General features: G+C 46.2%; 3 protein-coding genes across 7 annotated transcripts; 1 reads left to right on the top strand and 2 right to left on the bottom strand.

The window, feature by feature from the left end:
• Positions 1-1060: 1060 nt before the first annotated feature.
• Positions 1061-1911, bottom strand: LOC101173033 (small integral membrane protein 11A). The gene is made up of 2 exons (XM_011493151.2): positions 1788-1911; positions 1061-1434 (listed from the first exon to the last, which is right to left on the bottom strand). The coding sequence occupies exons 1-2, from the start codon at positions 1881-1883 to the stop codon at positions 1258-1260; spliced, it is 273 nt and encodes a 90-aa protein (XP_011491453.1). The 5' UTR covers positions 1884-1911; the 3' UTR covers positions 1061-1257.
• Positions 1912-3650: 1739 nt separating this feature from the next.
• On the bottom strand, positions 3651-7246 carry gpr180 (G protein-coupled receptor 180). 5 transcript variants are annotated; one of them, XR_002288883.2, is made up of 10 exons: positions 7035-7246; positions 6526-6669; positions 6367-6461; positions 6185-6290; positions 5101-5281; positions 4897-4950; positions 4648-4819; positions 4374-4571; positions 4064-4268; positions 3651-3982 (listed from the first exon to the last, which is right to left on the bottom strand). XR_002288883.2 is itself a non-coding variant. In XM_020700246.2 (10 exons), the coding sequence occupies exons 1-10, from the start codon at positions 7171-7173 to the stop codon at positions 3827-3829; spliced, it is 1260 nt and encodes a 419-aa protein (XP_020555905.1). In that variant the 5' UTR covers positions 7174-7245; the 3' UTR covers positions 3651-3826. The 5 variants fall into 5 exon arrangements, 4 of the variants coding, with proteins under 4 accessions (XP_020555905.1, XP_020555904.1, XP_004084862.1 ...); XM_020700246.2 differs by having other exon boundaries at positions 4064-4141; positions 5101-5218; positions 7035-7245; XM_020700245.2 differs by having other exon boundaries at positions 4064-4141; positions 7035-7244.
• A 12401-nt stretch (positions 7247-19647) lies between these two features.
• Positions 19648-22609, top strand: tgds (TDP-glucose 4,6-dehydratase). The gene is made up of 12 exons (XM_023949278.1): positions 19648-19827; positions 20136-20202; positions 20285-20353; positions 20416-20506; positions 20581-20729; positions 20813-20911; positions 20986-21045; positions 21198-21241; positions 21312-21477; positions 21542-21597; positions 22173-22270; positions 22333-22609. The coding sequence occupies exons 1-12, from the start codon at positions 19778-19780 to the stop codon at positions 22395-22397; spliced, it is 1014 nt and encodes a 337-aa protein (XP_023805046.1). The 5' UTR covers positions 19648-19777; the 3' UTR covers positions 22398-22609.
• Positions 22610-22873: the final 264 nt, after the last annotated feature.

Below are 22873 nucleotides of genomic sequence, written 5' to 3'. Positions count from 1 at the left end.
AGGCCTAAAGGAGTGTGCACGTGGTAAGGCCTGTAGGAGTGTGCCCGTGGTGAGGCCTGTAGGAGTGTGCACGTGGTGAGGCCTGTAGGAGTGTGCACGTGGTGAGGCCTGTAGGAGTGTGCATGTGGTGAGGCCTAAAGGAGTGTGCACGTGGTGAGGCCTGTAGGAGTGTGCACGTGGTGAGGCCTGTAGGAGTGTGCACGTGGTAAGGCCTGTAGGAGTGTGCACGTGGTGAGGCCTGTAGGAGTGTGCACGTGGTGAGGCCTGTAGGAGTGTGCACGTGGTAAGGCCTGTAGGAGTGTGCACGTGGTGAGGCCTGTAGGAGTGTGCACGTGGTGAGGCCTACAGTATTGTGCACGTGGTGAGGCCTGTAGGAGTGTGCACGTGGTGAGGCCTGTAGGAGTGTGCATGTGGTGAGGCCTAAAGGAGTGTGCATGTGGTGAGGCCTACAGGAGTGTGCACGTGGTGAGGCCTACAGGAGTGTGCACGTGGTGAGGCCTGTAGGAGTGTGCACGTGGTGAGGCCTACAGGAGTGTGCACGTGGTAAGGCCTGTAGGAGTGTGCACGTGGTGAGGCCTGTAGGAGTGTGCACGTGGTGATAAAGTTTTTTCAAACGGCTAACATGCTAACATGCTAACATGCTAACATGCTAACGTGTTCCTTCCAGCAGGAACGTTTCCTCAAACATGAAACCAGAACAAAGAACGTTCCTCTGTACCTTTGAGCCAAGCAGGAAACTCTTCCAACCTCCATCCAGAGCAGAGTCCTTCAGAACCACAGCGCCCCCATGTGAGCGGAGGCTAGAACCACATCTGTCCAGGAACCTGAAGCTGCTGTTGGATCCTGGTCCAGACCTGGAGTTCTGCAGAACTGCTGCAGGTTCACCTGTTCAGAAGGTTCTGCAGATGTTCTGGTGTTCTGCAGATGTTTGCTCAGGTGTTCCAGGTTCTAACCTCTGAAAGGTTCTGCAGATGAACTGAGGTTCTCACAGAACTGGAGCTGCACCGGGACAGGATCCGTGTTCCGTGTTGGTGCTTGGAGATCAATCATGACACAGAGAACCGGTCCAGAACCATTTATTGACACAGATGTTCCACCTCTACAACGGCCCGTCCTGATCCGTCAGGAACGTTCTCCGTCAGAACCCAGCGGTGGGGCTGAGTGTGTTCTCCGTCCAGCAGGACGTTCTCCTGGCTGTGGGAACCCAGACGTTCTGTCAGGAGGTTCTGCTCCTCCTCCCTGACTCCTGCGGGAGCCTCAGTCCTCCTTCAGGCGGCCCGGCGCCTCCTGCAGCCGGCGCTCCTCCGCCCGCTGCCTCCTCAGCGCCTCCTCCGCCCTCCTGCTCTGGTAGATCTTCACCCCGGCGAACCCCAGACACAGCAGGAAGGTCTTCAGGGCCAGGATGTAGAGCAGGAGCGGGACGTTGTCCAGAACCTGCACACAGAACCGGAGAACCCGCAAGGAAAGATCTGGAAGGTCAGGACCCCCTCACCCCCCCACCATGTGTGCCAGCTGTCTGCTGGGGGAGGGGGGAGTGTGTGTGGGGGGGTATTTAGGCTCCAACGTAAAGCTGTTTAAATCTGCTGCTTATGAGGTTCTACTAGAACCAGAACCAGCCTTCAGGTTTGTTTGGGTCTGAGTCAGAACTTAGTCCGTTTAAAGACCAACTAACTGTTCCTGCGTGACGTCACCGTGTCAGCCGACAGCGAGCAGCTAAAGTTCGGTATGAAACAGAAGAACCAGAACACTAGAGGTTCGGTTCTGACCCGAACAGAACCGCCGTTTACCTTCCAGTTGATCATTTTCCTGCTGTCCTGTTCTCCGTCCGTGAACACAACAACGCTCACGTGGAGGCGGGGCCTAACCTGACCGACCAACAGCATGACAGAACGTCACGTGTGCTGCGTTCACGGTCTGCGGGAAACCTGGGTTCTGTTTAGAAAAGAAACGAAAGTTTTGAGAAAATCTGTCAAAGCTTCAATAATTTAGGAAAATTCAGTTAGAATTCAAACTTTAGGAAAAGATCACAAAGAAAGAAAGTTTATTTAATTATTACACTTGACCCTGAATGCATCATTAAACTATAGAAGGAAGATGCGTTCATGGCGTTGCTGGGAGATTTCAACAATTTAAGCAGATAAAGAAAAGCAGGAATAAATAAAAGTAGATAAACAGAAACATCTAGATATGATTTCATGAACAGAAACATTTGAACTCCACACTTTAAGTGAGTTTTTTAATACTTTATTGTTCAAAACATTTAGAACCAGATCACGACAAGAACAACAGTCATAGTGACAATATCGGGGGGGGGGGGGGCATTTCTGTCTCAAAAGACATATAACACATTTCTATACGTAGAAAATGTTCAGAGACAGTTTCATAAATACGTAGGTCTGTTTTGTTTAAACTATTAGAAATGGGACGTAAATATAATTCTAATTCTTTATGAAAATGAAACTTACCAAATATTATAATTAGATTAAAGCCAATTTTATGATAGATTTTATGTTATTTTTTGTTGGCTAAATATGATCTATTTAAATATGATCTATTCAAATGAGTGATTTCTAAACGTCATTCTATCCAAACCTTTTCTAACAGTGATGTCATCATTCCAGCAGGTCACTGACTCCTCAGACAGTTGGTCTCAATCATCGTCTTCTATCTCAGCGTATTGATCAGTGGAATAGATTCTTTGCAGACGATTAGCAGATATTTTTGGTTCAGAATTTCTGATCCAGAGTCAGATCTGCTTCCAATTCATTTTTAAAGACAGAAATCTTCCAGGGATGTTAGAAAACATAAATGTTTCTGAGAGTTCAAAGGTTAATCAAAGTTACGGTGAGTAGAGACGGTTCCTGAAGGTTTTTCTGTTTTCTGATGGGATTTCTTCCAGAATGTTTCATGCAGAACATTACAGCTGCTGATTGACAGAAGGTTCTGCTTCAGTGAGGAACATCAGAAACACGACTTTTCAGTCTGGAACCTTCAAATCCCTTCATCAGTTTACAGGAGGCAACAGAACCAGAACCAGAACCGGGTTGGAGACTGAACCGGACTGTTCCACAGGTTCCCTCAGGTCAGCCTGTCATCATCACCTGGACATCAGTGCACTCAAACTCTCTTCAGGGAGGGTCGGACGCTGCACTCATGGTCCAGAGGGTTTCCTGCAGAGTTCTGATCCTGAGAATCAACAGAATACGTTCTGTTCTGATGGAACTGTTCTGACTGGTTCTGATGGAGGGTCAGGCAGGTTCTGATGGAAGTCAGGGTTCAGTTGGGACCCAGCACTCCTCTGAAGTGGGCGGAGCCTGTTCTGCAGACTCAGCAGAGGCAGAAGGTCTGACATGTTCTGGTCCAAATGTTCCTTCAGCCTGATGAGGTTCTGACACCGAAGCAGTCTGAACCCAAGAACCGGTCTGAAGACACGTCTGCTGTGATGCTCCTCAGAAGATCCTCCCCAGGATGGAGTAAAGGATCTTTCAAGAACCTTAAGGTCGTCGTTCAGGTGAAGGTCGTCTGACCTCCAGGTGAAGGTCGTCTGACCTCCAGGTGAGGCTCAGACACGTCAGTCTGCAGCTTCAACCATAAAGATCTGAAGATCAAAGAGGAAAAGACGCTTTCACAATAAGAGTCTGAACATGACCTCATTTTTCCACTTCTTTTATTTTGAAGGGTTCCTGAAATGAGACATTTCCTGTCTGCGTGTTCAGAGACATGCGTGGAGAAATGACCCCCCCACACGGTCTGCAGATCCGTCTGACCTGCAGACGTCCTCTCACATGGATGGGGGCGTGTCCATGGTCTGGTGACTCCACCCCCGTCACTGGCGCCCCCTGCTGCTGGCTGTGGACATGGTGAGGGGCAGAGACACGGAGGACAGCGAGGACACCTCCCAGTACAGAGAGCGGGACAGGAAGAGCTGGTAGAGGATCACCATGGAGATGGAGCGACAGAGGACCACGCCCACAGTCACCACCTGCACAGACAGGTGAAGGGAGGGGCTGAAAGCTCACAATCAGAGGGGGAGGAGGAGCCACAGCTGCTGGGGGGGTCTGACCTTCTGCCTCTGGTGGCGGTTGAAGACCCCCGACAGGAAGACCAGGACGGGCTGGCAGAGGAACCACAGGAAGCAGGCCTGTGGTGGTTTCCATGACGACACATGCAACACAGACAGGTGTGTGAGGGGCGGAGCTTAGAGGGAAGTGATGACATCATCCAATGTTCCCACACTCTGATGTTGAACGCTGCTGCAGGTCAGTTTTCTGTGAGGGAGGGGCCATGTGTCAGAGGGGATGCGGTCAGAAGCTGCTCGCCACACATGCAGGCGGGGTTAGCTCCGCCCTCAGGGGAGTGTGGGGGGGGGTTACCCTGGAGAAGCTCAGGTAGAAGTCCCTCTTCAGCGCGCTCCTCTCTGTGGAGATGATCCAGAACAGGACGGACGCCAGCAGGACGGCCAGCCCCACCCTCAGCACCACCAGCAGGACAGACGCCCAGCTCTGCTGGGCGTGGCTACCGTGGTGCTCCGGCTCCGCCTCCGAGAGCTGCTCCCACAGCAGCAGAACTCCCTTCAGAACAGAGAGGAACCTCGTCTCAACGTCCTGCAGCTCCCAGGTCGGGTCAAAGGTCAGAACTCCTGCTCACCTGGGCAATGACTCCACCCACAGAGAAAGCCGCAGAAGCTGGAGACCACTCCCACTGCAGCGGTCTGGACTGGGCCTTCCTGACCCGGGTCAGAGTCCAGCCCCCACAAAGACTGAGCAGGAGGAAGAGGACGGCCCCCTGAGACAGCATGTCCCAGACTGCAGAGGAGACGCTACACACCTGAGTCACCTGTTGACCCTCACAGGTAAATCCGTTCATGAATGTGACATCATAGTTCTGGACCTTCACCTACAGTCAGCCAGGTGGCCCATCAGAGGGAAACCCGACCCGTCTGTAGAGAACCTGAACAGAACCAGAGGAACCAGACTTACTGTGAGGTTCTGCAACGGTTCTAACATGAAACCTCAGATCCTGGAGGAACGTTCTCAGGTTTCATGGTGGAATCCAATGGAAGCTTTGACTCCTCCCCCTCTAAGGGGCTCAGCTTCTTACCTGCACAGGTGGATGTACTTCCAGAGGGCGGAGCCTCCCTGTAGGGCCAGTGCGGCGGTCAGCAGCTTGAGGGCGGTGTGCATGGGGCCCCTCTTCCTCAGAGCCCGCTGCAGGGGCCCTGTGTAGATGCAGCAGGACAGGAAGTAGGCCAGCAGCAGGAAGGAGAAGAAGGAGTGAAGACCTGAGGGGGCGGAGACACGGGGAGAGGGAAGAGACACGGGGAGAGGGAGGAGACACGGGGAGGGGGAGGAGACACGGGGAGAGGGAGGAGACACGGGGAGAGGGATGAGACACGGGGAGGGGGCGGAGACACGGGGAGGAGACACGGGGAGGGGGAGGAGACACGGGGAGAGGGAGGAGACACGGGGAGGGGGAGGAGACACGGGGAGAGGGAGGAGACACGGGGAGGGCGAGGAGACACGGTGAGGGGGCGGAGACATGGGGAGGGGGCGGAGACACGGAGAGGGGGCGGAGACACGGGGAGGGGGCGGAGACACGGGGAGGGGGAGGAGACACGGGGAGGGGGAGGAGACACGGGGAGAGGGAGGAGACACGGGGAGGGGGAGGAGACACGGGGAGAAGGAGGAGACACGGGGAGGGGGAGGAGACACGGGGAGGGGGAGGAGACACGGGGAGGGCGAGGAGACACGGTGAGGGGGCGGAGACATGGGGAGGGGGCGGAGACACGGAGAGAGGGCGGAGACACGGGGAGGGGGAGGAGACACGGGGAGGGCGAGGAGACACGGTGAGGGGGCGGAGACATGGGGAGGGGGCGGAGACACGGAGAGGGGGCGGAGACACGGAGAGGGGGATGAGACACGGGGAGGGGGCGGAGACACGGGGAGGGGGAGGAGACACGGACAGGGGAGGAGACACGGGGAGGGGGCGGAGACACGGGGAGGGGTAGGAGACACGGGGAGGGGTAGGAGACACGGGGAGGGGTAGGAGACACGGAGAGGGGGCGGAGACATGGGGAAGGGGAGGAGACACGGGGAGGGGGAGGAGACACGGGGAGGGGGAGGAGACACGGCCAGGTGAAGGAGCGCCTCCTGCTGCTGGGACTAAAGCAGAGAGAGGTTCTGACCCGACTCCTCGGCGCTGAAGTGGTCCAGAGGGTTCCCTGCAGAGTCCGGGTTCAGGAGCAGGACGGTGAAGGTGAGGTCAGGGTCCCCAGAACCATCAGGGTCCTCCTGGTGGGACATCAGAGACACAAAGCTGGCTCAGGTCCGGAGCAGCAGGACTCGGTTCAGGTGTTGTCCAGCCCACCTGACAGGTGTGTCTGTCAGCATACAGGAGCGTCCAGGATGTGGGCGGGGCCTGACGGGGGATGCTCTGGTTGTGTTCCGCTCGGCTGAGAGAGACTGTGGACAGAAACTAAGATGAAGTCGTTTGGACCCGGCGGTCCGGACCGGCACTCAGACTCACCTGTCATCTGGGCTTTTCTGAGCTTGTCGGTGCAGCTCAGGCTGTGCAGGTCCAAACCCGGGTCCTGGAACAGGAGCAGCCGGGCCTGCCTCTGTGCCGCCAGGGCGGGGTCATCCAGCCGGCACACCAACAGACCGCCGTCTCCTAGGAGACCAGAAGGTCCGAGAAGGTATAAAGTCTAGACCAGAACCAGGCCTGCAGGACCTGCAGGACCCTCGATCAGAACCCTCGTCCAGCTCGAAGGTCTACTACTGGAACAGGCCCCCTTCAGATTATGACTACAATACCCACAATGCCTAGAACCGTCCAGCAAAGGTGTCCCTGTTTTGGAGGCGGAGTCCCCCATGTGGTCACCAGGCGGACATCGTTTTAGTTTCTCATCAAATGTTTTATTTGTATTTATCAATAGAATCATTTCTAATGTTTACATTTTGGGTTAAAACCCTCTGAGCAGCGGAAGAGCCGATCTGCGCATGCTCCGGGGCTCCGCTACAAGCAGCATCACTCACCCCGGAACACGAACGCCGTGATGAACTGGCCGTTTTCCCGCCACGCCGCTTCGCTCCGGAAAGTTCCCGCCACGGTTTTCCCGGAAGTCCCCAGACAGAACAGCAGCGGCGCGAGGAACCCCGCGAGGAGCCGCGACATTCCCGCCGCTGCAGATGAAAGCCGTTACCGCATCGGTTCAATGAGCCACGCAGGCGGACTCCGAAGGCTGCGTCGATGTGACGTCACAAGCTGGGATCAAACAGGAAGTTTTCAAAGTAAAAGCACAAAGGGGAAGATAAAAATCTGCGTTCTTCAGTTTTTTCCTAGATTGTCTGAAAAAAGAAATGTTTTCAATCCCAGTAAACATGAAGTGAAATATTTAGGAATTTAATTAATTAAAGACGAAAAAGAAAGAGAAAGAAAAAACAAGATGGAAAAAATGACCAACTGGAGAATTCATTAAATCAATGGTTAATCAGAGATTTAACCATTTTTGGAGGAAACTTGTTTCCAAATCAGAAGGAATTTCAAAATTAATACATCAATGCCAGTCTCTCTACATTAACCCAGAGAATGTCAAAAAAATGACGCATTAAAAAATTACAGCTTTTTCTAAAAAGCAGTAATTTGATCTCAGGTTCTGCTTTGGTTCTAGACTCCACTGGTTCTACTGAGCGCTGAAGCTCCACTGTCTTCCAGCTGCTCCCTCTAGGGGGCGCCACACTGATCCATCCGCATGTTTGCATGGTCTCCTACAGGTGTGGGCTTCTTCAGCTTCACAGGCTGATTGGTTTTTGGGATGTGACTGTGAGGTTTTGGTTCTGTGATGGACAGCTGAGCCGCCTTCAACCAGCAGTGTGTGGGATAGGCTCCAGCAACTCTGTGACTCCAAACAACACGGTTACAGAATAATACATTACAATTATGATGGCATATTATTACTGTCATGTTTTCTTTAACTAATCCTAGAGTTTCCATGTGTGAATTATTCTTCACTGACTGTAATGTTGCCACATCCTTGTGTTAACTGTACATAACTCCTTCTCTATATGTTGTTACATTTATTTATGTTCTTGGTTTGCTGAACTATTGCATTATTTAACCTGTGTACATCAATATCTTCTGCATTACATCACTATAATCCTCTTTATTTACAGTGTTATTTAGTCACAAACCTTTATTTATGCAATTATTAACTTTTTTATCCAACAAATAAAGTTTAAGCTAATCTGGTAGAAACTTATTTAACAAAAGCTAATTCATTTGAATTAAAGTTGTCAACTTTCGCTGATGCTTTTATTATGAAAGAACAGCCGGATACAGAACTTTATTTTTATTTTTATTGAACTTCAAACAAACATAGACACATAGCTACAGCACAAATAAATAAAAAAGTATAAAATACAATAATAAAAAATAAAAATATAACATTAAGATTGTAGTTACAATACTAGGGATTTTCATACAACATGTAATCTTCAATGAAAATACACAGTTTTATTGCATTTTATGTTTTTATTCATTTCAGAGATTTAAAATCTAAACTGATCTCAAATGTATTGAATAATGGTTTGATTTTTAAAATCTGCTCTTATGAATGAAAAATGTCCCAGATATTAATAAAGTATTGAATGTCACATCACATACATTATAACCAGAAACTCTCCAAATAATATGATGTGTTTTTGTGATTGAATACAAACTTTGAGGATCACCAAGAAATAAAATCCTCCCAAAAACTGTAAACATATATAAACACAAAGAACAGATGATCAAGTGTTTCTATATTTATGTCACAGACAGAACAGTCATAGTTCATTGCATTGATAGACTGTATTTATTATTTTAAATGGATTTCTTTGGACAGAATTTCAAATGTTTGCCCGGCAAGACGGCGATGAAAGCAAACGTCCGGTAAGCGTCCTGCGCAACATAACCTTGAAAATGTTACTTTAAGACGGACTATTCATAAAACCGACTCTCCGCTGGATGTCAAGATAAAATAAAGAAACTTTATGAACCAGCTGGAGATGGCCTTATGACTATACGAGCATGGCTAAACCCAATGCTAAAGCTACAGCTAATGCCAGAGCTAAAATGCTTTTTCCACATGACTACTGCACACCTGAGGACATGGAAACAAATGCAAAGGGGACAAAAAACAGCGTGGCATCACCTTTGAAGCCAGCTGTGCCACAAAAAGGCTAAGACCAGATGAAAGCTGCTCTCTCAGACCAGGAGAAGCCTCAAACGCCGCAATCTTGGCTGCAATTGAAAGCCTCAAAGGCATGATGATGGACTTTAAGTCGGAGCTGCAGCAAAACACTCTGACTATATCCGCTATCGCCAAAGCCGTGGAGTTTAACTCTGCTGAAATCAAAGAATGTAAAGACAGAAATAAAAAGTTGGAAGAAGAAGTGAAACGTCTGAAAGAGAAAAATGTGGAGTTGGAGCAGAGAACATCAGAGATGGAAAAGAAAACGTTGGAATCGGAAAGATACAAGAGAAGATGGAACTTGAGACTAAATGGTGTTAAAGAAGAGAAAGGGGAAGACACTCGAGGAATTGTGGCAGATCTCATCACAAAGATCGCACCACCCTGGACAGAGAAAGTGGACCACATTCTGGACACGGTACACCGGCTGGGCCCAACTGATGTCAACCGCCCTCGTCAAATCATCATTCAGTTCACAGGAAGGAGATACAGAGACGAGCTGTGGCGAATGACTAAACACCATCCAGTCTGTCGAGACCTCAACATCCGCTTTGCAGGAGACCTCATCAAAGAAGACAGAGAGGCAAGGAAAGCTGTGTGGCCCAAAGTTGAGCAGGCGAGAAGGAATGGTTGTAAGACAATGTTTGGTGGTCCTTATGCTTTCATTAATGGTCAGAGAGTCACACCATGACTTTAGTAATTTATTTAGTTAAGATGGTTATTGTAAATTCAAGGTTTTGTTGCTTAAAAGTTTTTGTTCAGTAATACTTTCAGCCTTATTTAGGTCTGTTAAGTTTGCCTTTTTGTTACATGTTGCACCTTAAAACAGGTATTTCTTTACTTTCTTTAAATGCCAGAGGTCTAAGAGATCTAACAAAGAGAAAAAGCTTTTTTTTATTTTGTAAAGGGAAACATGTTTATTTTGTTTTTTTTACAAGAAACCCACTCTACAAATGAAGATAAATCATTTTGGTCTCAGCAATGGGGGGGGGGCCAGGTTTTTCTCTGTCATGGCAGTCCCAGGTCAGCAGGGGTCGCTGTACTTGTCAAAAACTTCCAAAGCAAGATTGTGTCATATAGCAGATGAACACGGTCGGTGTTACCAAGATGGCGGAATAAGCGGTTACTTTTTTGGGGCTCCGACGCTTCACCTGAAATAACAACTCTTTCCATGTGAGACGTTCAACCAAAGCTAAAATACCAGCAAAGAACTCTCAAACCCATTCAGCCTGAAAGAGGTTTGTTTACCACTGTTGTCGTTGTAATTTTCAAACTTTGACGTGCAGAAATGGCTAACACTAGCAAAGACCATGAGTAGCATCTAGTGGCCTCAGGACAGACGTGCAGCAATGGAGAAGCTGAATGGATGGAGGAACAGGAAGACGAGAGTCAACAGACACCACACACCGGTAAAAAGCCCAAACCCTAAAAAGATTCAAAAGAATGCTCCACAAGAACGCAAGGAGGAAATATCCAACAGTGTCCTCTTTAACGCCATTCAAACCCTGACAACCAAGTTTGACACTCAAAGGGAAGATCTGAAAGGATATGAGTTTCAACTACAAGAGATCACAGATGCAGTTAAACAAGTTAAAGAGTCTGTTGATGCAAATACAGCTGCTGTTAAAAGCGTTGTGGAAGATGTGAACCGCCTCAAACTGCAGATGGTGTCTCTGCAAAAAGAAAATGCTTCTCTCCGTGAAATGTGTCTGGAACATGCAAGATATAAAAGAAGATGGTCTTTGCGACTTATTGGCCTTCCTGAGAAAGAAGGGGAAATCACACGAGATGAAACCCTCAAGATCCTTTCCAAAGTGATGTCAAAGGTCAACGTTGAGGAACTACGACACTCAGTGGACACAGTGCATCGGCTGGGACAGAAAGGAAAAAATAACCAACCAAGACAGATTATCATCCAGTTTGGAATGAGAGTTGTTCCAGACCAAGTCTGGAGAATGTCAAAAAAGATCTAAATGTTCGCTTCAAAGAAGACTTTTGCAAAGAAGACAGAGAGACTCTTCAGCGTCTTTGGCCGAGAGTGGAGGAGGCGAGGAAGAGAGGACTCAAGGCCTTTTTAAAGGACGGCTACGCGGTCATCGATGGTCATCAGGGGCCTCATTTCTAAAACTTTGCGTAGGATTTGCGTCAGAAGTGGCGTACGGATGAAACATAGGACGTGCGTACGCAAAGAAATATTCGGAGTTATAAAACCGTGCGCACGCACATCCTATGCATCTTTCCCTTAATAAATCACAACCGATTCTAAATGCAGCGCAGCTTTTGAGGCTTCATGACACGCCCATAGTTGCCCATAAATAGTCCGTGAAACGCCCACAAATGAATATTCATTGATTGCGAAACCATGGCAAACACCGAGAGGAAATGAAAAAAAACGTAACTTCACTCAAAGTGGAGTAGAAGTTATCGTTGGCGAGGTGGAAAAGAGGAGAAAGTGTTGTTTGGAGGGCACAGTGTGGGCATTACTAATGCCAAAAAGGCACGTGAGCGGCAAACGGTGGCAGACGCCGTAAATGCTGCAGCCTCACAACCTCGGACCGTGGCCGAAGTAAAAAAGAAATGGTCGGACATCAAAGTCGAGGCAAAAAAAGGTTTAGCGCTCCATCGCCAGAGTGTGTCTGCCACGGGGGGTGGGGGGTGGGGGAACACCGGAGCTGACCCCTCTTGATGAGAAACTGGCCGCTATTATTGGGGAATCCCTATTAAGTCCCCCTTATCGGCGTCCTCCTCCGCCTCAGTCACATGACTGAGACGGAGGAGACGCCGACGCGCCAGGGTCAGGGTGACACAGGTAAGAGAAATAATTCAAATGAATGCAGTCAAGTCACATGTATGCAGGCTACACAATTACAGATTATTAATATAGAACAATTTTATTTTAGTTGCTGGGTGTTCCAGCGGGGCCAGTGGTTACGATGCTGCAGCTGAGCAGCCGTCTGGACCCAGCGTCTCCACGGCACGCGGCTCTCAACCCTCCAGCAGTGGACGTGTCCTCACCGATGCAGTCCTTGAAATGCAGAGGGAAGTCAGTAGTTCAATCAGAGAGGTAGCCAAGGAGTTGGGCGAAATCAAGACTGACTGAAATAAACTGCACGATGAGGGAATTCTTAAATAAATAATATTTTCCACACCTCTTTTTCTTTACAAGCGACGCATCACTTCCAAACGCTGGCGCACAGCAGCAGCAAATGGCTCAAATGCGTGGGGAAGGGGTTCAGGGTCGGGGCCAACACAGCAATCAGCGCCAGGGGGTAGAAGCACGTTTTTAAGCTGTGCCACATTGTGTAGCACAGCACATGCCAGCACGATTTGGCACACACTGTCACTTTCACGTGTTTCTTCCATCTGCCGACAGTGTCGCCGTTTCTCATTTCACCCGTTTTTGTGCGTACGCCTGGGTCAGAGCGTGAAGGACCGCACATTTTCCCGTCAAGTTTGCTTTTTATAAATCTCAACTATTGCGTAGAGAGTGGCGTACGCCTTCTTTTGTGCGTATGCAACCTTTAGAAATGAGGCCCCTGGACCTGATGGAATTACAGCTGAGTTCTACAAACACTTTTGGACTGACATCATTCAATGAATGCATCGATGAACAGATGTTGTCACCTACAATGTAAAGACGCATTTTTTCCCTTTTACCCAAACCAGGCAAATATGTGTTATTAATTGATAATTGGAGACCAATCACACTTCTTTGTTGTGAATATAAAATACTAGCACATATCTATGCTAACAGACTGAAATCAGGAATATCTCAGATCATAGACGAATCACAATCAGCATTTATTAAGGGGAGACATATTCACCACCACACTCGCTTAATCTTAGATATATTAGATTACAATCAAATTATTCCTCAGGAAAGTCTTATCCTTTTTTTGGATGTTTTTAAGGCCTTCGACTCATTAGAACACGCCTTTTTGTTTAATGCCTTGAAAACCTTTGGCTTTGAATCAAAATTTTGTAACATAATTAAAATGTTCTACAAAGACATAAGTAGCAACATTTCCATCAACCGAGGTTTCTCAAACAGTTTTCCTGTTAATAGAGGCGTTCGCCAAGGATGTCCAATTAGCCCGCTGTTGTTCATAATTTCAGCGGAATTACTAGCCATCTTTCTTAAATATTCTCCAGATTTTGAGGGTATTAACATTTTCGACAGGGAATTTAAAATTAGTCAATTTGCTGATGACACAGCTTTATTTTTAAAGAATAAAAATATGGTACCTGTTGTTATCAATAAAATACTTTGGTTTTCAAGAGCATCTGGCCTTAATCTTAATAACCCTAAACCTAAAAAAAGTGAAGTGAAATATCTTGGTCTGATAATAACTAAAAACAGTAATGATAGAGAAAGTGTAAATATCACTCCCAGACTAAAAACAATACATTAAATCAATGGTGGGGGCGTGGCCTATCAATATTTGGCTGCATTCTATTATCCAAAGCAGAAGGTTTTTCTAGACTTGTGTATCCCTGCCACTCATTATATACATCCCCAAAAAACATCAAGTTGTCTAATTCTATTCTCTTTAAATTTATTTGGAAAAATAAGACTCACTATATACGAAAATCACAATTGGTCAGAGATTATAAAAATGATAAATTAGATGTTGAATCACAGATTGTAGCGTTTAGAATGAAATGGTTAAAAGGCTGTTTTTCCCAGCCTCATTCTGTGTGGAGTCATGTCCCAAACAAACTCTTCGGTGGGTCAGGGGTCTGAAGTGGGATTATAATCCATCAAAAATACCAATAAAACTATCAAACTTTTACAAGCAAGCCTTAGAATTTGGGAAGATGCTTTTCAACCATAACTTCTCTCCTCACAAAACTGTTTTAAATTCAAATGAATTTTATCTATAAAGCACCTTTCATGTCAAACTGACAGCTCAAGGTGCCTCCATTAAAAAAAACAAAACAAGAATACAATAAAACCAAACCCCACACATGAAATAAAATCATTAAATAAGCCCTTTATAATAAAACACACAAAAACAAGCACAAATAAAGAGAAATGACAGAGCTGAAGAACAGAGAACCCAGAAGGCGCCGTCCGCCCCGTCCTCCTGTTGGTCGGGGGGTCAGCATCTGCAGCACAGGCACAGCTCATCCCCAGCACCCCCCGCCCCAGAGACCCCCAACCCCCAGGTCCAGAGCACCCAACATGGGGGCACCAGGCCCGGCAGCCAAGAGATACCAGAGGACAAGCATGGCCAAAATCTCATGGAGCCCGAACTCTAAGACCCCGGCCAAGGGGGAAAAAACACTCAAACAGTCTAAGATGTAGAAGTAATAAAAAAATGAAGTTAAAATGTATTTTAAAAAAAAAAGGTAAAATATGGAAATATTAATAAAACAAAATAAGATAAGTGAAAAAAAAGTCTAAAATATAAATTAGAATAAGTTAAGATATAAAAAGACTAAAAGACATTAAACAAATAAATATGTGATAAAACAGCATATAAAATATAAGAGTAAAAATACCACATATAAGAGCTAATTAAAAGCTGAGTTAAACAGATGAGTCTTTAGTTTCTTTTTAAAAACCTCCACAGTGGATGAGGCCCTCACATCCTCAGGCTGTTCCACAGACGAGGTCCATAGTGTCTAAACGAGGCCTCACCGTGGATTTCTGACTCCAGGACCATCAGCAGGCCCCCCCCTGAGGATCTAAGGACTCTGGGAGGTTCATGAGCTAAAAGCAAGTCTGATATAAAAGAAGGACCAAGGCCATGGACAGTCTTAAAAACTATTAAAAGAATCTTCAAATGGACCCTGAAGCTGACGGGGAGCCAGAGATTCTAGGATGGTCTGATGTTCTCCCTCCTCCTGGTTCTGTGGAACAACAGATTCATAACTGTAAACACGAAATCCTTGTTTCTGTCTGACTGGTCTGATAATGTTGTGTGTTCATGACTTGATTACTGATGGAAGGCTGTTATCATACTATGAGTTTGTAATTAAATACAAGATGAAGGATTCTAGTAACTGTTCTAACTCAGTCTGTAAAGTATTTCCTCTACTTAATCTCATTCATAACACACTACAATACAATCAAACCACAATTTCCAGAGCTGAACATGAACAATATTCCCCTAAAGGATAAAAAATGCAACAATAAATGAGTAACTCTAACCTTTAAACAAAATATTCTGCAGCTTTAGTATAAACAATAGATGTGACTTAGAAACCACCCAAATGAACAAATCTGTGTCTTTAAACACAAAGTACCCACTTCCACCTAAAATGAAAGAAAGGCATTTTAAAATAATATCTGAGGTTTACCCTGCTGGAGATTTATTACATAAAAGATTCACATTTGAATCTGAAGCAGACATATTCTGTTCATCTGAAACATTAGAACATCTCTTTACAGCTGCAACCAGGTTAAACATTTGGACTGATATTCAGAATTGGCTGTCAGTCAAAGTTTTAAATATTCCCTGTTTTTCCTTATGTGATGTTCTTTTCTATCTGGAAAATCTGGAATTTCTGATGTCATTAATGTTGTTATTATTTTATGCAAACATTTCATTCAGTTATGTAAACGGTAAATACGGTACATTCCCTTTGTTTGGTATTTTCCTGATTATTATAAGTGTCTTAAATGCATTCCAAACAAAAACAAGAAAACTACAGTAATTATCAAAATATATCAAAAGTTTTGTTATTTTGAATTGTTTTTGCCTTTGCCTATTATTTCATTTTATTTCGTTTTTCTATATGTGCATTTATAACGTTTGTTCACCTTAACTTGGTTTGTATATTTATATAAAAAAACAACAACAACAAAGAGGTACACACATTATTAAAAATATTGTTGTTTTTTGTTTAAAAAAAAAATAAAAAATAAATAAACAGCCGTTGACAGTAAAAAACAAAAATGGTTTGAGTACAAAATGCATCAGAGACTAAACCTGATCACGTTCGTTTATTGTATTTCTAAACTACAGTAATTAAGAAATACATTTCTTAAGTAAACAAAGAAACAAAAATGACAAAAAAAAGACAAATTCAAGCAAAAAGAGCCTAAAAAACTGTTTCTAAAGAGAATAATTACCATTATAAATAAACATTAAACTTTATAGTTAATAACAAAGATAAGCAATAATTTGGAAATTCCTAATACATTGAAAGAAACAAAAGAGAAATTTAATTAATTTAATTAAAATGAATGAACAACTTTATAAAGTATATAACTGATATCTAACATAATAAAAAAAAAGTGAAAAAATGAAAGATCTTTGGAATGCAAACATTTTCATCGACAATCTGCAAATATTTGAATTCTGTTTCTTTTTTCTATGTTTTCTTCGCAGATTTTGTTCAATAAAAAATGGGAAAGATTTTAAAAAAAAGAAAAGAATAAAAAGATGAAGACGGTCACTGTCTGATCATCATAGTAGATATTGATAACCAGATTTATCTGCTTTAACAATGAGGTCAATTTATACCTAAAATTCATCAAATTAATAGATTCACCTAAAGCCATAACAATTTATGACATCCTGAGTGATATTCCCAATATTTGAGACAATTTATTTATCTGTTGTTTCCCCCTGATTTGTAACATTATCCAACTCTGAAATTGTTGTTTCCTGGGGCCAGTTGTTCAAAGGTAAACTGATCGGATTTTGGTGATCGGATTGGATCAAATCTTGAAAATTGGTTGTTCAAATGGAAAGAAGGAATCTGAAATCAGATTAGATCACAGAATCCATTCCAATCCTAGTTCTAATCTGGATCAAACCTTCAGTTTGTGTTGTTCTAAACTTGTCAGTAGGATTTGGAGAACTTTGATCCAAAAAAACTGGGTTATCCTGATCCCAACAGGAAGTAGGATTTAAGGTGGATTCCAGGAGGGAAATGTAGAAAACTTTAAAATTGGTCAAATAATACATTTGTTTCATTTAGTATTTATACTTTTATTTATATTTTGCACTTGACTTGTGTAACGGTTGTAACAGTGATGAAGTAGATACAGTAGACATAGGCTACCAGTTAAGCTATTCAGTAAAGTAAAAACAACCAAAGCAGAACTGCAGATCCTCCTAAAAGCAGAGCCTGGAAATGCTGCTCTCTCCTCCTCAGATAAAGAAACTCCCTGAACATTCTTTATTTTGTTAACTATCGGACATTTAGCCATTTTATCTAAGACGTTTTCAAAATATCCACAATGTATTTGTTAATGTATATTTGTTTTATTTTTTGTGACTCAGATGAGGGGTCATAAAAGAAATTATGAATGGAAGTGGATGTTTGTTATTTTGTGTTTTGTCTCAGAATAACAAACTCTCACAGTGACCCCATGTTGGCTCTTCTACCTGGGGGGTATTCCAGGAAGCATGTTTAAACTAGCCTGACTTTAACCCTGAACTCTGGCTGAAATCCACCTAAACTTGTTTACTCTGGGTATGTCGGTTCCAAAAGACCGGATATGAGTTAGAGTAATTACGCTCCACTTGGTAACCCTGGGTTAATGCACATGCACAGCAGGTACATAAAGACATTCTCAATAGATCGCCGATTTCTAGAGTCACCATGGAAACGCGTGGTTAAAAAAAAAACGCTTTACTTCAGTGAGACGGAGTCTGAGATTTTAATGACGGCATACGAAGATTATACGTCCATAAAAAAAGTAACACGGCTGCATCATCAGCAAAAAGAGTTTCTGCTTGGAGAAAAAGAGCAGACAAAGTAAACGCACGAGTTTCTGATCTTGTTTCCATTTTCCTTGTGACGCATATATATATATATATATATATATATATATATATATATATATATATATATATATATATATATATATATATATATATATATATATATAACGTATCCAATTTTGCCAATTCAACTGAATTACTTCTATTGGGAACAAACAATTGAGTTAAATTTATTTAACCTAATTTCTTACGTATATAAAACTCAATAATTGTTTATACAACTCAAATTTACATATTTATCTAACTAAATGTCACATTACTCGAATTCAATTAATCTTTTTTCCATCTTAATTAATTATATTTCTTGAACTCTCAAATGTCTAAGTTTGAGCCGACAGAAATATTCTCATTTTTATAATGATAAAAAAGACGGGGGAAAAAATGCACGGACTGCAAAATCTCAAGTGGGAATTTACCGTTATCATTACATACGTAGTCCGTAGGGGTGCTATATAAACTCATCATCCTCTCCTTCACTCTCACTCATGGTGCAGAGACTTAAGCTCAGTAGGGCAAAATAACTCGGCAAAACATGGTAAAACACAGTAAAACAGCTAAACAACTAAACACATTTGGTCAAGAACCCACACTTAAACCCAAATCCGTCCAGACAGGCAAAGGGAATGATATCCCAGAATCCCTTGCGGTGCCGATCTAACAGCAGCATCAAAGTTACACCTACTTAATTGAATTAATTTGAATTGAAAGTAAAATAAATGTCTGAAAACTACGTGTAATTTTTAAACTGACTTACAAAAAAAAGATTTATCTCAACTTAAACAAATAATTAAGTTAGATCAAAGTAAAAAAATATATTTTTTCAACATCCATATGTGGTCTTATCACCCTCTCACTGTGGCAAAAGTATTATCTGAGCTTCTTCATCCACTAAATCATCTTCAAATGGACACGCCATGCTGCTTCACCTCTCTGTAAACAAACTAAGCTTCAACTAAACCTGCTCCGGACCAGGTTATGTTCAGAGCATGAGTTGCTATGGCAACTTGACCTACCCTGAAACATACCTCCATTTCTGGAACCGAAAACTGAGGTTATCAACTTCCTTAGCTTCAAACTTATCGTGAGAGCTAGCATAACCTGCTTTCTGGAATACCCCCCTGTTCTTCTCATAGCTGGTAGTCCGTGTTGTGATATGTTGTCCCATTTAGAACACAGGAAATCTGGATTTGGTAATCTTGAAAACTGTGGATCTGGATCAGGGTGATCCAGTCCAATGTTGCTTTGAAAAACCGGCATAAAAGTAAGACGGATTACCTGATCCTGCATAGGAAAAAATGTGATTTCTAAATCCGGATCATTTTGATTGAGATTCAGATTAAACTTTTTGAACAACTGGCCCCTTATGTTATACTTTTCTCTAATTTCTCTATGATTATGAATATGGACAGGTTTATGTATCCATACTGATAAGAATTTTCTTTTTTGCTTCCTTTCAAATTGCAGTATTCTTTCTTGTATTCGCCATTTTATGTAAATGTTCTGGGGTTGTTTTGTATTGTGTTAAAAAAAACCCAACTTTAACTGTTTGTTCTGCTTCCGCCTCAGTTTGGTTGATCTGGGTTTCATCCAATCATGTAAATCCTTCCGTATGACGTCACACACATGAGCCAATCCGCGTTTGGCGGGAGGTTCCACACCAGCGCCGCCTCCTTCAACGTGTCCACAACACTGCCGTAAAGCGGCCTGAACTGTCGTTCGACCGGGCAGACTTTTGGATCCGGGAACCGTTTTTCTGCGGTCCATTCCCCGACGGCGGAGCTGCTCAGGCCGTGACTGCAGCGGCATGGGGGCCTTTGAACGGACCGTTCTGGTAACGGGGGGCTCCGGGTTCATGTAAGTTTGTGACGGAGACGCAGACATGCGCAGTGTCAGTGTGTGTGGCGTGAATGATCCTTAGCGGTTCTCACCGGGTCTGCTCTCTGCTGTGTGTTTGGGGGGGGTCCCGTCCGCCCCCCCGCCCCCTTACCTGCAGCTGTCTCTGCAGCGGCTCTCACCGGGTCTGCTCTCTGGTGTGTGTGTGTGTGGGGGGGGGTCCTGTCAGAGGGTTGGGGTGTGTGTGTGTGTGTGGGGGGGGGGGTTTCTGTCAGGGTGTGTGTGTGGGGGGTCCCGTCCGCCCCCCTTACCTGCAGCTGTCTCTGCAGCGGCTCTCACCTGGTCTGCTCTCTGGTGTGTGAACATCCAGACTGGAGGATCATCAACCTGGACCAGGTGAGTCTGAAGGTTCAGAGGTCATCTCCCCCTCAGACCTCCCTCACCCTCTGTAAGTGACCCCCCCCCCCCTGTGTTCCAGCTGGATTCCTGCTGCAGCCCCCGGAGCCTGCGCAGCGTGGAGGACAGGAGGAACTACACCTTTGTCCAGGTGAGTGGCGGTGAGGTGTTGGTGGTTCTGCCGGCGGGTTCTTCAGGGTTCTCCCCCCACAGGGAGACGTGTGCGACCCCTCCCTGCTGGACCGCCTCTTCAGCGCCCACCGCATCGACGTAGTCTTTCACCTGGCGGCCAGAACGCACGTGGGTGAGCGGCGGCTGCAGGGCCCGGTTCTGGAGGAGTTTGTGACCCGTTTCAGCAGCTCTTGTGTCCTCCCTCAGAGGCCTCCTTCCAGAACCCGGCCAGCTTCCAGCGGGTCAACGTGGAGGGAACCAGAACCTTACTGAGGGCCGCCCAGATGGCCCAACACCGGCCACAGCGGTTCCTGTACATCAGCACGGATGAGGTGTACGGAGCCGGCGCCGACCGGGTCAGTGCAGGGAGGGGCCCGGTTCTTCTTGCTGGATGGAGATCCGGTTAAGGGTTTGAGGTTCATCCCTGGTTCCCCTTCAGGCGTTTGATGAGCGCAGTCCGCTGAGGCCCGCCAACCCGTACGCCGTCAGTAAGGCGGCTGCAGAGAACCTGGTCAGGTTCTACTGGGACCGGTACCAGGTAAGCGGGTTGAAGAGTGCAGCTGTGGTTCTGGTCCTGGACCCGGTTCTGATGGTCTGCGTTTGTGCCTCCAGCTGCCCGTCATCATAACCAGGAGCAACAACATCTACGGCCCCCGGCAGCACAGCGAGAAGGTACGGCAGCGAGGGTCGTCATGGTAACCAGCGGCCCTAAAGCTAGAACCCAGAAGTTCCTCTGCTGGTTGGAGCCCCTCCAGGTCCAATCGTTCTGTGATCTGGGTTCTGCAGAACCGAGTCAGCAGGTTCCCTTCCTCTTGTGGTTCCAGGTCATTCCCAGGTTCCTCAGCCTCCTCCAGCAGAACAACAAATGGTGGGTGTTCTCCATCTTGGTTCTGCCGGGTCAGAACGGTTCTCCTTACGGCGTGTTCTCTCTGCCGCAGCACCATTCAGGGAACCGCCCCCAAATCGCGCCACTTCCTGTTTGTGAGCGACGCCATCGCCGCCTTCCTGCTGCTGCTGGAGAAAGGAGCCGTGGGCGAGGTCTACAACGTGGGTTCTAGCTGGGAGGTTCCCATCCTGGGGCTGGCTCAGCAGCTGGTGAAAACGGTGGGTTGCAGGTTCTGCGTCAGCTTCAGGCGTCGGGCTGAGGACTCACTGCTGCCGTCTGCAGGTCAGGAACGTTCCGGACTCTGAGGTGGGCGAGTGGCTGGAGTTTGTGCCGGACAGGTCAGTACAACGGAAGAACCTTCAGAACCCCAGGATGTCCTAGCAGGTCCAAACACAGCTGGAGGGATGTTCTCCCCTCACAGCGTCCAGAACATGGAAGAACGTCGGACCAGGTGTTTGTGAAGCTAACCGCTAAAGCTAACCGCTAAAGCTAGCTGCTAAAGCTAGCTGCTACGCAGCTTCTGGAGGGTTCTAGTCAGGAGGTCCATCCATCACCAGTGTGAGGACCCTCCTGCAGGAGAACCTGCGGCTGGATCCGGCCTAAGAACGTTAGAGACCCCGCCAGAAAAACCTGGATATGACGTTACCACGGCAACAGCATCCACTGTTCCGTCACCACGGCAACGCCATCAGCCATTCAGTTATCAAAGTAGCAGAATCAGCAGCACCGTTACCACGGCAACCAGATAACATGGTCCAAATCAAGCCCTTGTCACACAGAGGTCCTGCTCTGTGTGACGGTACTTTCTTCTCCTGGGGGGCTGTAACTCTTTCCTGTAGGGGGCGCCTCACTGGAAATGAAAATTCTGCATTGGTTCTCTTCAGTGTTGGGGGGTTCTGCTTTGGTTCCACAGGCCTCAGGTGGAGCTCCGGTACCCGATCAGCAGTGAGAAGCTGCGGCGTCTGGGCTGGGGGGCGCAGGTGTCCTGGGCTGAGGGCATCAGGCGGACAGGTGAGGCCATCAGCCAATCAGGAACCTTCCCCAGGAGACGCTGAACCGTCTTTGTCTCACAGTCCAGTGGTACCAGGACAACCCGGACTTCTGGGCAGACCAGCCGACGCAGGCCCCCCCCTCCTGAGGGCGCGGGTCCTCCTGCAGACTGACGTGGAGAACCGGTTCCTGTTGGACCAGAGGATGAAACCGAACCGCCGCCGTTCGTCAGAAACCTTTTCAACATTTGAAATCCAGCTTCACTTCTGTGAAGTCAGCTGCCCCCCCCTCCAGAGTTTACATCATGAACATTTTATTTCTGAAGTTTTAGGCCGTCAATAAAAGTCTGACTCCTCCAAACGGGTTCCAGTAGAATGTTTGGTAGAACCGTTCTGAAGGCGTGAAGAAGGCGGCGGGTTTGAACGTCTCCAAACTTTATTTGTGGTCAGACACACGGCGTGTGGAGCTGTGCGAGCGCGGCCGCTACACTAATACAGGAAGCAGCGGGCAGCCCCCCCTCAAAGGCTCTGGCCAATCAGAAAGCACCGCTGCAGTCACGCTGTGACGGTTAAACGGGGGGATGCTTCATATTATGGTCTGTGGAGGCTTCTCTCTGATTGGCCA

This window comes from Oryzias latipes, chromosome 2 (assembly GCF_002234675.1).
Source record: "Oryzias latipes chromosome 2, ASM223467v1".
NCBI lineage: Eukaryota > Metazoa > Chordata > Actinopteri > Beloniformes > Adrianichthyidae > Oryzias > Oryzias latipes.
The sequence above is the reverse complement of the archived record's forward strand: the minus strand, read 5'-3'. Positions and strand labels throughout refer to the sequence as shown.

What these genes read in the sequence shown, in the direction of transcription:
- LOC101173033 (XM_011493151.2), bottom strand. Translation starts at nt 1,883, where the DNA reads ATGCTGTTGGTCGGTCAGGTTAGGCCCCGCCTCCACGTGAGCGTTGTT. An exon ending in GGAAAATGATCAACTGGAAG is followed by an intron (nt 1,435 to 1,787) that starts GTAAACGGCGGT and finishes TTCTGTGTGCAG; the next exon opens with GTTCTGGACAACGTCCCGCT.
- gpr180 (XM_020700245.2), bottom strand. Translation starts at nt 7,173, where the DNA reads ATGTCGCGGCTCCTCGCGGGGTTCCTCGCGCCGCTGCTGTTCTGTCTG. An exon ending in CTTCAGCGCCGAGGAGTCGG is followed by an intron (nt 5,282 to 6,184) that starts GTCAGAACCTCT and finishes CCGCCCCCTCAG; the next exon opens with GTCTTCACTCCTTCTTCTCC. An exon ending in GGCCACCTGGCTGACTGTAG is followed by an intron (nt 4,820 to 4,896) that starts GTGAAGGTCCAG and finishes TCAGGTGTGTAG; the next exon opens with CGTCTCCTCTGCAGTCTGGG.
- tgds (XM_023949278.1), top strand. Translation starts at nt 19,778, where the DNA reads ATGGGGGCCTTTGAACGGACCGTTCTGGTAACGGGGGGCTCCGGGTTC. An exon ending in ACGGAGCCGGCGCCGACCGG is followed by an intron (nt 20,730 to 20,812) that starts GTCAGTGCAGGG and finishes GTTCCCCTTCAG; the next exon opens with GCGTTTGATGAGCGCAGTCC. An exon ending in TGAGGGCATCAGGCGGACAG is followed by an intron (nt 22,271 to 22,332) that starts GTGAGGCCATCA and finishes TTTGTCTCACAG; the next exon opens with TCCAGTGGTACCAGGACAAC.